General features: G+C 37.0%; 1 protein-coding gene across 1 annotated transcript in view; it reads right to left on the reverse strand.

Moving 5' to 3' along the window:
- Positions 1-689: 689 nt before the first annotated feature.
- The window catches only part of LOC106946609 (neuronal acetylcholine receptor subunit alpha-7-like), a 34,254-nt gene continuing 20,773 nt past the window's right edge, over positions 690-14,170 (reverse strand). The window contains exons 5-9 of the mRNA XM_015031094.1: positions 7,958-8,205; positions 5,846-6,040; positions 5,262-5,348; positions 4,057-4,166; positions 690-3,964 (exon numbers count right to left, since the gene is read on the reverse strand). Coding sequence (XP_014886580.1) covers positions 3,362-3,964; positions 4,057-4,166; positions 5,262-5,348; positions 5,846-6,040; positions 7,958-8,205 — 1,243 coding nt within the window. The 3' untranslated portion in view covers positions 690-3,361. The remainder of the gene's footprint in view (positions 3,965-4,056; positions 4,167-5,261; positions 5,349-5,845; positions 6,041-7,957; positions 8,206-14,170) is intronic.

Raw genomic sequence — 14,170 nt, forward strand, 5'->3', positions numbered from 1 at the left:
ATTTATTTTTTGTAAAACAATTTCAAGCTATACCGAAAGTTGTATCTCTAACCTTTGCAATCGATGTCTAGATTTCAGTTGTATTTGAATTAGTTTGGTGACGATTACAGTGAGGGAATGGGCTATGTTTACAAGAACATGGTTGGTGCTCCAGAAAATGTTTTTGGCTTGTAAAAAAGAATTACAGACATTGTATTGCCTGAAGTCTGCGTCTTGCTGATAGAGGCTCATCCACTGTTGCAAAGATGTTTTTCTTGGTTATGTAAAAAACAAATCAAACCATATTTACCAGAACAAAACAGGAGAAAATGATGGCCTACATTAATGTTCTTTGGTTTTTGTTGAATTGTTTTGTCCTACTTTACTTCTCCCTTTCCTGAGCCACTATTGCGCTTCTCTGACAGCAGAGTGGTTGTCAAATTTCTTCTTCTCTTCTAAATTCTCTTGTCAGTGAGGAAACAATCCAGTTTCTTTCGGAGTTACACTCTGTCGCAATCAGCACGTCTCTGAATCTTGGCTAAAATCGTCTCATGTTACTAGCAAAGTTCTTACCAGTAATACTACTTTAAATGCAATGATGACATGCATTTTAATACTTGCAGAATGGGAGCAATCCATCTATCGTCTCTTTTTATGTATTAGTATTTATCATAGTATATATGTAGGACACATTCACCCAGAGCCTGTTATAGACAGAATAAATACCCTTTATTACCACAGTGATGAATGCATGGTTAGAATGACAGAGATGAACAGAACAAGGATCACAACCACAACTGGAACTACAGGGTGGAGATGGATGCAAACACATTTACAAACTTCACTCATTTTTTACTTTCTCAGCTGAATTTGCAAAACAGATAAATCATTTAAACTCCAGAAAGTTTTTTTTTTTATATGTACAATATGGTGCAATAAGAGAGTGGTGCGTTTTCTGTCTACTGTTAAGCCCTAAGCTATACTGTCTGTTGTATTTAATGTTCAAAAGTTAGATTGCTCTTCATGTCCAGAGACCTTTTAGAAAGCTTGGTTAAGTCATGTGTGTCCCCATATCATAAAGTTACAGATAAATCACACTCAGAGAAGCATTGAAAGGGATAATTGCACACTGCTCTGCTAAGCAAAACAGTAGTTATATATAAATTACTCTGAAACCCCGAGAGCCACATTTATTGGCACCCCGTTAAAAATGTGTAAAAAACACATAAAAAAATATATTTTTTTAATTCCCGTAGCCTAATCTCACGTTGAAAAATGTAGAAAAATACAAGCTCTAATTTGTTTAAGAAATTGACTACAATTCTCTACATCCATGATTGTCCAACAGTCCTACACCCTTTGAAATTAAATGTAATTGACACGTTTTTATATTCACAAGTTGCTTTTTCTGTTAATTTGAACTTCTAGGAACTTCTCATTATTAATCCATGAGTTTCTGCCTCTCTCGATACGACATGACAGACGGTCATTTCTTTTAGCCACTGGCCACGACGCTGGATAACGAGGCATATTTATCTTGCCTCCATGCACAATGAGTAGGATGATGAGGGAAGTAAAAGAAAAAAAAAATCCACAGCTCAGTGCTGCAGCAAAAAGATACATTTATGTTGTCAACCACACTGCAACCGTCATATCTGCTGTATGTGCTAACAGATTGTTTGGGGTCAGAAAAAGCTCTTTCTATGTGACCTACACAAACATAAAAATGTAGGGATTGTTAAGCTAAGCTAGGGTTAAAATTAACTGGGAACATTACTTAGAACTCATCGTATCATAATAGATTAATTTATCTAAGGCTTTTTACACATAATAATTCACCATGGGTGCCAATAAATGTGAAGGCCCTGGATGCATTTTGCTCTTCTTCATCTGTTGTGAGACTCTCAGTTATTCTGATTTGCAGAATAAAATCAAACAAGAAAGTTTGATACTTAGAATTTTTAATTTAAAAGCCAATAGAGTCCCATTAGATACCAGTATGTTGTTTAATACCATGTGTGTTTTAAGACCATTTCCCATTGGATATCTTTTTAAACCAAATTTATCAACCAAATTGGATTAAGATCGTCGTTATGGATCCTTTCAATAATTTAATTGTACTTATAGATGCTTTTTTTTTTCTGTACAGCTATGATGATTTTTGTTTTGAACACAATTATCATTCTAAAGTGAAATTATTAGATTTCACTACTTATTTATGAAAATGCATAATCACAGTTAGTTTCAGTGGTTAAATTAAAAACTTGGTGAATTGACTGATTTTATATTGTGCCTTTAAAGTCAAGCACACAAATACATATAGAGTACAGACACATTCACTGATTCATACTCACACAGTTATACACCAATACATGGATCAGGAGGCAACTTAGGGTTAAGTACTTTGCCCTGGAGCACATCGGCATTATGACAAGAGGAATCTGAATTCAAACATGCAAACTTTCGATTAAAAGATGACTGCTCTACCACTGAGCCACAGTCACACTAATGTGCTCACTTGTTATGATGCAATACATTGGGAAACAATTGTATAACTTTACTAGATTTAACACAAATGTTTGTGCATCCTGTGTTATGGCCTAACATTTTTATTACTAATAAACATTGTCAAAGTGGTCTTATGATAGAATAGCTATGTTTTGGCATTGCCTGTTGAGGGAGCTAAGTCTGATGTCTACAGTATTTGATAACCCAAATTAAAACAATACAACATTCACAGTGATCTGATTTTGGTAGTTTCCTTTGTTTCCAGTCAAAGTCTTTGGTCTTCTTTTCTATCCTGTGATAGAATGGTAAAAATCTGCCCATCATTCTACGCTGAATCCTCTGATATGGACATATGATTGCTTGCCTAAGTTTTAAAGAGGGAGTAGGAAAGTCAATTCATCTGATCAGCAGGGCAATATATCAATATACTGAATCAATAGCTTCAATATATTTGAAGCCACTGCCATCTTTCTGTAAGCTGTTGATGATATTAAAATCGAGAAAGCAAAAAATGCCTAAAAATAATATTTCTGTGTATCAACACTGCATTTAAGATTTACATAATTTGCAAACAGCTGAATTTTATGTCTTAATCTTACATACATACTAAGTTTTTAATTACAGGATTGTATTTCTCATAAGTTTAAGTGTTTACATTATTTAACAGTTGCTTATTATGACATGATTTATTTACAAAGTTGCTGAAGAAAATATTATTCTTCTAATGAAACACTACAAGCCCATCTCAAAACAAACGGCTGCCAAGTAGGTGGGTTGGGGAATACACTTCTCACTGTCTCTGATTTTCTTTCCAAATCTCCCTTTAAAGTCTGATTATTCACACCTCCTTTCTTCTCTGTCTTTTAGCAGCCGGTTATGTGAAGTCCTTGGAAACGGCCTCAATGAAGTTAGGAGCTGACATGAGGATGGTGAAGGTGCAAATGATAGAGAAGAGAGAGAAGGCCACCAGACACAGTCGGTCCACTACGGCAGCTGCAAACTTCCACTCGCTGCAGATTGCCTCAGCTTCATCCTGGTCCCGAAACCTCTGTGCAATGTACGACACCTCCTCCAAGATGCGCAAGATCTCCGGTGGGGGGATGCCAACTCCCATCCCAAGATTTCCAACACCACAAACTCCCCCCGGCGGCTCAGCCTCATCACCCAGAGAGCCATGAGTGCGTCCGCCCAACGTGACTCCGGAGTCACTGGAAGGTGGGCAGTGTGGACTCTCCATGGGATGGTAACTCCCAAAGTAGAGACTCATGGAACCATTGGAAGTGCCTGTTGTGCAGGGTGGGCATGACGCCTGCGACAGAGGCACTGTGAGGCTTGGCATTGTGCCCATCTCAATGGAGCTGGTGCTGGAGTGATGCTGGGAGGTGTGGCGATACTTGTACTGTGGCCTCTTGCGCTCATCACCAGGTTGTTTCATACGGAGGAACCAGGCACACCAGTTCAACAGAACCACACGAACCTGAGAAGAGACAAACTGTATCAGCATTTTTTTTTATGTCATTGATATCCTAGTGCATGATTTAGCAGATATGGTTTGCTCCACTCACTCACCCACTTGGGCATCTTGCCCCCATGAGGGTCGTGATGATGAAACTGCAGGACTATGACAGTCACCACCACAGACATTCCCACAATCATCATTGTGCTGGCAAAGTACTGAGCTGTTGGGGGAAAAAAAAGTGCTACTAAGTTTTACTGCAAACTGTATAGAAAAGTATTTTCCAATTCTGGTCCTTGTGATGTACCACTCTGGAGACTTCAGATACTTTATTCTTCAACACATGAGTTAATTGTTATATTTTAAAAGAGGATTTTGCTGATCTTGACACCACACGGCTAAATAGATTTACTCCACTGAATTAATTACTGAATTTGGTGCTGACGTTACGGTGCACCTTAAACAAAAATTAAGGTGAAATTTTACATTATAGATGAAAGACGGACATAACTCTAGCCACAGCATTGCCTGAATGCATTTGTCAGCCTAGACTTAAGCATTTTACTGTCGCTAGTTGTGCATTTTTTGAGATAGAACTGAAGTGCAGAGTTTTATGCCAGAACCCAAGGGCATTATGTACTTGGGCAGCAGTCCTGAATTAGAAGCAGACCTGTCCATGATAATTATTTAATATAGGCTTAAATTTAGGTTTCAGGCCAACCTTTACTTTTAGTAAATTATTTAGTTTATTTAGAAAACTAAATAAATGTTATGGAAAGGTCATGCTGTTTCCATCGGCGACAACAACAAATATTGGATGCATGAGGCGCTTTTTTTTTTCTTTTGACCCAAAAGGAGACTCCCAAGATATATTGACAGTAAATTTGACATTTAACATATGATCAGCTAAAGGATAGGTCCTCAAGAACATCCTGAGTCAGTCACACCTATGACTTTCAAAAACTGTTTGTCTGCTTCACATATTTGTTTCATGACTACAAATTCCTATTCTTACCTCTAAGAATAAGAGGTAATAATAATAATAATAATAAGAAGAACTGCACAACAAAATGTCAAGTACCAGACTGAAATTTGTGAAAAGAGCTCATGCTTACATTAAAATTATTGCTGCGTTGAAACAAAGTATAATGAAGAGGTGAATAGTTTAAAAGCTTTGGACAGAAGAACTATAACAAAAAAAATACCAAAGTCAAAAAAAAGTCTCTTTTCCTTAAATTCTGCTTGATTCTTTCCATTCTGTATTTACACAGATGTAAAAATGTTGTATGCACAAGCAAATACATAACATGAAACCCACCGATAAGCGGTACAGAGTCAGATGTGGCGGGCATAATCTCTGCTACCAGAAGCATGAAGACAGTGAGCGAAAGCAGCACAGTGATGCCTGTGTGACAAAGACAGAGAGACACAAGGGAAGAGAACAAGATCACAGCAGCTGAATATGTGATCGGGGTCGCTGGTGTGTGAAAGTCTTCCTGTAATTACATATTAATGCAATCGATTTTCATGACAACAGTCATTTGTCAGTTTGTGGCTGCTTGATGTGCCCAAGGTTGCTTAAAAAACCCCTGAAACACTAACATTATGTTTATGCTGATGACTTCCAGAGAAAGGATTTTACTGTGAAATGACCACCACTCCTTATAATAATAGTGGTAGCTATTATAATTATTATTAGTAGTAGTAGTTGTACTATTCATTTATGACTTTCTGTTGAACATATGTTCACAATGTTTACACTGGACAAGCAAAGTGGTAGTTCTTCATTTGTAAGTTGCTTTGGATAAAAATGTCTGCCAAATGCTCCAACATAAACATTATCTGATATGTTCACCGCATGTAAACTATGGTTCATTTGTGCTTCCAGTAATCTCCTCTCACCCAGAGAAATCTTTTCTCCAGAATCTGCTGGCAACAGGAAGACCAGTAAAGCCAAGCCAGAGATCAGCACACAGGGAATGAGCAGGTTTAGTCCGTAATAAAGAGTCCTGCGGCGCATGGTGACTGTGAAGGTCACATCAGGATAGGGCTCCTTACAGCACTCGTAATACAGCTCATTACGCTTGGCTGGCACACCTGTGGGAGAAGCACATCCACAGAGATAACGGTGTCTTTTACAGCTGTGATGAAGTCATTTAGGTTAAAGATTTTGAAATAAATAAAAATTGAATCTAAATGTGCTAGAAAGACCAGCAGAAACTTAGAAACGGAGATCTAAACTGAAATGCATAACTTGTCACTTTTGCAGAACCATTGTGTTTAATGTAATGTACCAGTTTAAATTGGTGAAAAAAAAATGTGTAACAGACATATATGAAAGTGCAGCTAACCATTAACCTCAACACAAATGACTTTGGTACATGTGAGAAAACAGGAGAGTTTGGATTAAATTAAAAAGCAGGCAGAGAACATGTATTTTAGTAGGTCTGTTGTTGGGGATTGAACCAACCGTCTGAAGGTTTAAATGCTGCTATCCAGCATTTTCCACCAGGAGTTAATCCTTTCTATTTATCTACACCTTAAGGTTATTATTGATGTAATAACGATTGTCTACCCAGAGAGAATGTTATATTCCTATAAATAAATAACAACCCTTCATAATGACCTACAGCTCAAATTCTGACCCTAATCGGATCATTCTTAAGGACACACTGATATATTGGCTGGTGAAAGGAATCTTCTGAATCACTGCTGTCCTAATCGGTGCACAAACAGTCTGAAACTAAAAATTTGATGTTTAGTCTCATCAGAGAAAGCAACTCAAACTATGTGTTAATTAGATGCATCAGCAACACCATGCCTTAGTGGGAAAGACTCAAAATGAGCTTTTCCAGTATCTCAATATCATTGAGTGCACTTGTGAAAAGAAAAAGAAGAAGCGGGTCTGTATAATTTATGGTCAATATGAGAAACTCCTCCCTCAGATCACTGAGCCGAATCTTACTTCCTTGACCCTGAAAACTTTCAAGTGAAGAACTCTGAGTCTGTCAGTGATGTAAACTTCACCTTGTCCTTATTTCAACTTTGTATTAAAAAGTTATAGAGAGAGAAAGAAGAAGTGGCTGAACCATTTCATTTTTGATGGAAGAGCTCTCTCACCTTCAGCCCAAACTCTTGAGATGGGCAGTGCAGAGCTCACATATGGTGTTGCTACATGCCTGCCTGAGTGTCACAAAATCCCATTGCATACCATCTGGCTGCGTCTGACACCCATTTCCTGCTAATTGTTACGACAGGGGGTCTTGACACAAGAACCATCTTCTGAATTGTCCAGGGTGGAAAAGAAAAAACAGCATGAAGGGTTTTATAAATCCTGTCGTATTCATTGTTTGTCAAACAAAAAACCCAGCACTAACACTTTTTTTGTGATGAATACTAGATATGTGTTATTTTGATTTTGAATAAAACAGCTTTCCACTGCCCACACTTTTCCAAGCAAGGACACTTTGGAAAGTGTCCAAATCTCCAACCATTTCTCCTTCATTTGGATCACATATTGAGAACGTGATGCTGTTTTTCCTCTTCTTAAGTATGTGATGGTAGGAGTCTGCTGTTCTTCCTGAGCAGTGAGGCTATAATGGAGCACTTCATAATTTCATGATTTAAACAAAGGATGTACCAAATGTGTTTCAGTTCCAAATTTTTAAAGACCCATTTTTTTATTTTAAGTGACAGAATTATTCAATCAGACGCAATAAATCTAATTTTATATGCTACTTTTATTTCAGTAGGCAGTAGGGAAGCACATTGTGTAATTACACACAGATATTATCATATCTGTTAGTTATTCCTCGCTGGAATGCATATTCTAATTTACAGATTGTGACTGTGCAGAGGGACTGATCTGCATTTATTCTTTTTGAAGTCTTTCATGTTGCATTTTGATCTGTGTTGATTTGGCTTTGGCCCGTTGTAAGAGTTTAGACAATCTTTAAAATTATCTCTCCCCACTGCTCAGCTCCAGTGATGTAGCAAACATCGATGCCCACTTACCCACGAGGTCCCACTCTCCATTGGGTATGTAAGTGGATGTGTCCACATCGAGCATCTGCAGGTCCAGCAGCCAGCCGTTGTGAGTCCATGAGCCGAACTTTAAGTCACACTTCTGCACGTCAAAGGGGAACCAACGCACATCGATGTAACAAGTACTCTTCAAGATGCCCGGGGGAATGTACTGACAGTGACCAGAAGCATTCACCAGGACATTGGTGTGAAATGTGGCATCAAAGCGTTCATCCGCACTGAGAAAAGGACAGAAGGGACCATTGTAAATTTCCTGTTAGCTGATGTTCAAGGTGAAGTTCAACATATTTAACCCTGCAAAAACAAGATGCGCCAGTCATCCGTTATAAATAATAGATGTTTTTTTGTGTGTGTGCTTTAGGACAGATATTTGAAAACTCCAAAGTAATTTTTGTTCAGATTAAACAAAAATATAATTATTTATTCAATGAAATCCACCGTAACCAAATCAGCAAAACCAGATGCAGAACATTTCCCCAAAGAGCTGCTGAAACAGTAAAGGGTTAAAACTGATCTGGTCTCATTTGCATAATTTTAAAACATGAGCCAAAATAAATTATTTACCAGGACAGCGACTAAATTGTATTGATATTAAATTAGCAATTAAACAGTCTGGGTTATGCAGTCACATTGGAGAAAAGCCTTCACATTCCCTTTGGTCTGGGACTCTGGTTAAAATCTAATTTAGCCTTAATGAGTTGTTCTGCTGTTGCTGGTGAGAGTTTGAACCCTGAAGAACCAAAGAAAAACTCTGAACTCCACAATCCACAGACTAGAAAAAACTTGTAAATATGTAAAAATTACGTCACATTTCTACTTTAAGACAATAATGTCACAAAGGGGGGAAAAAAAGCAGTGCTGGAGTATTTTGTTCTATATTACTATTTTTCATATATTTGGGTGTACTACTATGCTGAAAATAAATATTCCAACTCACTGTTAATTCCCTATCAAGCAACTTTTAAAAATAACGATATGAATAAAGAATGCTTTGAATGGGCAAAATAAAAAGGCCAAATGTCTATATTAAGGCAGTAAAAGGTAAACAAGGTTATTCAAAATTAGTAACAATATTGATTTGGATACTATCATTAAAAACTGCTGCATATTTGCCAATGGCTGTATGAAGACATTCAAATCTGATACTGTTTGCCTAACTCTGCTTCTCTTGCCATTCCCATTGATTAGAAGCATCTTTTTTATCTGCAGTGACATCTTGTGTTCATAAAGAGACTGCAGTTACCGTGATTCTCATGCGGAAACAATATAAAATGGCAATTTCGGTTTCTCAGATGACTGGCGAGAAACGTTGAACTTTTACACAATATTTTAATTTTAGAGATTTTTTATTTCCGTTCAAGACCCTTGGGTTTCGGCATAAAGTGCTTTTTCTTTTTTTGCAATGTACACATAACAGGTGTCAGAAATGCAAATGGACAAGTGATATCCCTGAGAGAGTGGGGAGCCCAAAACCCCCCACAGACGCACTCACTGGAGAAAGAGCACTGTGAAAACCTCAGTGTGGAGCAAGAGGGAACCAGATGCTGATCCACAGTGACAATGGTGGTAGTGATGGTATCCTGCACTGTGGGACATGAGTCACCAAACTCCTCTCTCACTCACTCAGCACTTGCTGCTATCCACACACACACGCACACACACACACATGGTAGGATGTCTGGAAAGTCAGAAAGGTAAAATCATAACAGCCTTTTAAATTGAAAACACACTTTCCAACATTTCTGTGATCCAATGTGGCTCAGATGGTTTTACAGAGACGACCATAAAGAGTCTTAATTCAGTATAAAGACGGCTTTGCATTACTGACCAGTTAAGAATAATTATAATAACAACAGTAGTAATAATAGCTTTTTAAATGAGCTTTCTAAGCTTATTTTATCATATATATGTGGGTTTGTATATGTATGTATATGTGTGCATATTAGGGCTGTAATGATTCCTCAAATGATTCAAGTATCTAGATTATTAAAATTCCTCGAGGAAAATCTATCTGCCTTAAAACTTCATTAATTTATGTTTTATTATTTAGCGCACCATGCTCCGACTGGGTATTATTTGCATTGCGCAGCGCTCTCACTTCCGCCTGAGTTGTTGATGAAAGCTAAGTGTTAGTAGTATAACATCCAATTTTCAAGTTCGGCCAATGGGGATTTTATTAATTGATAATAATGTTCAGGTTTTTATAATTTTTTGAGCGACTTACAAGAATGATAATGTTACGAATATCTTTAAAAGTCGTTTCTTCTTGCATATTTCTTAACCATGTAAGCCCTAAAACGCTGCGTTTCTTTTAACACCGTAATAGATTAACGCTTGACAAAACAGAGGCCCATTATGTACAAAATTTTATATCACCCTTAACTGTCAAATCTGTTAAGCATTTTTAATTTCTGAGCCTGCCAGTATCTGCATCCCCTGTCTATTGTCCTATTGGAATGAAACTTATACCAGTAGCTCATAGAACAAGTGTGATTATGTAGGAAAGGTGAAATCCCTGTTAACTCTTTATTTCTTCAGGTTAGCAGGAGGGTGACATTTTTTGGCAAAACAAATTATTAGCCTCCCAATATCTGCATGCCTTGTCTATTTCCCCCAAATATTGTCCTATTGGTATGAGACTTATACCAGTAGCTATAAAGGTTATTTCACCCTTAACTCTATTTCTCCATGTTAGCAGAGGATGCATTTTTGGCAAAGCAATTTATGAGCCTGCAGATATCTGCATGCCCTGTCTATTTCTCCTATTGATATGAAACTTACAGGGGATGCATATATTGGCAGGCTAATAATTTGCTTAATCAAAAAATGCATCTCAAAGCTAACATGTTACATTGTTAAAGGTTAATTTTATAAACTACAGAAAAGTAACTGTTAGGGATGCTCAAATATGAAAAATTGGTCCGATGTTGATATCTGATAGTGATACTGCTGTTATGTTAGATTTATCAATATTTTATTTGATCATTTTTTAATCCAATCACTCTATTAATCGTAAGAATAATCAATAGAATACTCGATTACTAAAATATTTGTTTACAGAGTTTAAAAACTTTAGACGTGGGGCAGATTACCAAGCTAATTTATTTTACATAATTTCTATGAAAGTAATACATACACAAATTTACTTTCCTATTTAATGATGTATCTGTTTGGAAAAAAAAAAATCTGTGACAGCTCTTTTCTCATTAATGTTATTTATCTTTTATGTTTTGAAAATGTTTTCAATTTTTTTTTTAATTAAAAATGGAAAAAAAGAGACAAAAAAAGAGGGTTTATTTCTTCCTGGGAGCTTTCGGCTTTTCATAGTTGAGAGCATCTTGAGGTCAGTGCCTCCAATTCAAGGTTGCGGTTTTGTCAGAACCATCCATCCATACATGTTACATCATAACCCAAGAACTAAACGGCCCTCTGGGAAACATGATGTGAGGCATTCTGTCTGACAGCCTTAAGGTGGCAAAGTTCACTAGCTGCAAGAACAAACTGCATAAACAATGAGGAAAATGTTTCCAACTTAAAGTAGGATATTTTTAATCCTGTAGATACAAATCCGTAGAGCTGAACGGCTTAGTTTTATCTTTGAATCACAGAGAAAGAGCAGGAAGGGAAAATAATGATTAGTCAGGGTAAAGATCTGTAAAAGTAAATGACCCACTCTTTTCTCACGGAAATCCCCATTAGGAGTGCTCTTGCTATGACTAAAACATGAGCAGCAACTTGTGTATGTATCAAAACTTCTTGCGTGTACTGCAAAGCTTTTAGATACATCCATCCATCCATGCAAACGTCATGCAGAAAAAGCTGAGGGCAAGATTCAAACCCAGGACCTTCTTACGTCGAGGCGACAGAGCAACAACTGTGGCGACAACAGCCTGATTATATAGTCAGGCATAAACTCAGTTCTTCTTTTTGGTGCTATAAAAAGCACATTCCTGACCAACTACAAGCGTTTTTGATAAAAGAAAACAAATTGAAACAGCTACCTTAAAAATTTGCGAGCCTTATGCCAAACCTGTCTGTCACCTGAACAGAAATAATCTATATGCTCTACCGGAGCTCGACGTCCTTCATGTGCCTCATCGATCTCCAGTCAAGTGAAACCATTGACCACTGACATTGAAAAAGGACAGGAGCAGCTTGCATGACTGTTTTAGAAGCATAACATGTACTTTGTATGCAAGCATTTACTCCTGATACACACAGGCCTTTACAAATAAAAGTCCAAGCATGGACTCCCGGACATCAGGAGCCAATGTAAAGTTCACTGTTAGATCTATTAAATCTAGTTGAAAGATCTGAAAATAAAACCCAGAGTTACCTTTTTCTTAATTCATAACCGGATCTCAAAATATAGGCTGCTCAAATCTGTATTATAATATCACATTTGCATCACTCAGTCGGGAAAGAAAAACAAAATATCTTCTATTCTACTTATCAAACTGAGTCATTCTGGCATCAGACACACAGTAATTACTGAACTGGAACATTCTGTTTGCTAATCATAAAGCAGAAAAGATGCAAACATGGTGATTAGCAACATATTTTCCCCAGGCAGTATGTATAGACTCGTGGTGATTATCCATATGATTTCTCCAGGCGGTACAAGGACACAGTGTGAATGGTAAATGCATGACTCCATAAATGCGTTAGAATCTTCCTTGCATTAAACATTATTGTGTTACTCATAACAACTCAGTTGTCGAGTCACGACAAAATAGGCAAAAATGAATCAAAAACATTATTTCTATCTCATTCTGCTTTTAACTAAAACAAAAGGCCTTCATTGGGATTGATTCTGAAGTTGTACTGAATAAGCTAAAGTAAAATTCCTTTGTCTGGGGTTTGCCTAATTAAATTAAAATGCTTACTCTTTGTAAATACAGTACAATGTAAAGCATGAGTGCAAAAGTCCAGTCCTGCCATTCTTCAATTTTTAGATCCATCCTTTCTCCAACAAACCTGAATCAAATGAACTGCTCGTTATCAGCATTCATTCTGCTCCTTGAGAAAATTTAGATATTTGATTCAGGGTTGTTGGAGCAGAGAAGCATCTAAATGTATGTTGTAAGACAGTAGCTCTTGAGAGCTGGACTTGGGCACCCCTGAATGTTAAAAAGCTTAAAGATTATTCACAAGACTTCAGAACTTTCCAGTCACAAGTTTGCATTTATGTAAACATCAATATTGTGATGCCATGGCACTAGCTAGCAATAACACTTACGTCAAAAATTCAGGCAAATAACATCTAGAGTATGACTAAGGTTTCTGTAAGAAGAAAAGGACGAAAGAAAACAGACTGTACATCCAAACTATTTGGATAATTTTGAGTTGTTTTCAATTTAGTACCGCTATCTACTGACAGTTATGGTTCTGTGGTCTTTTTCATGTCAATAACCTAACTGGTAAATAAAGGACCCGTTTTCAGGCGTAGGCCCATTTCCACTGGAAGCTATTACACAAACAAACTTGACCACATGGCTAATAGATCAGTTTTCAACACCAATTAGTTAAGAATGTATAAACACATTTTTACAGAGCATCCTTAAAGTTCTACATCTATGCAATCTTAAATACTGGAACACATCAATAAGATGGAAAAATCCCCACTTGGGAAGGCATTTTAACCTTTCTTCGCCTTTAACAGTTTTGTGTATAGTAAATACTTTTGCTACGTATGGGCAAAATGCGTAATTTTAGTTTTGCTAATATTAGTGAGAGCATAGTGTGTGTGTGAGTGTGTGTGTGTGTGTGGGTGTGTGTGTGTGTGTGGGTGTGTGTGTGTGTGTATGCTCTCACTAGTTCAAAACATCATCACACATTGTAATCACTTTAAATGCACTTCCTGAATTGATCTCCAAACTGAGCTCTATGAACATCATTAATTTCAAATTAAAAGCGGATCAATGAGTAAACTGATTGTGAGTTCTCATCTGAGCAGCATAACTACAAATACATCTGTCTGTTGTTCAACACAGTCACACTCCTTATTAGTTGCATTCACTGTGTAATGATGTGTGGTGTGTTATTATCTCCCGTAATTGCGTTTTAATTAATTTGTATACAAGGAGCAGATAATTAATTTGTTGCATGCAAAAAGCTACTTCCACATTTCTGTTTATGTGTACAATCAGATTTTAAGTGTGAGAAGAGTTTATAGTGAGCCTT

Source organism: Poecilia latipinna, unplaced genomic scaffold (assembly GCF_001443285.1).
Source record: "Poecilia latipinna isolate Pla-1442-1.1 unplaced genomic scaffold, P_latipinna-1.0 Scaffold0, whole genome shotgun sequence".
In the NCBI taxonomy this organism is placed as follows: Eukaryota; Metazoa; Chordata; class Actinopteri; order Cyprinodontiformes; family Poeciliidae; genus Poecilia; species Poecilia latipinna.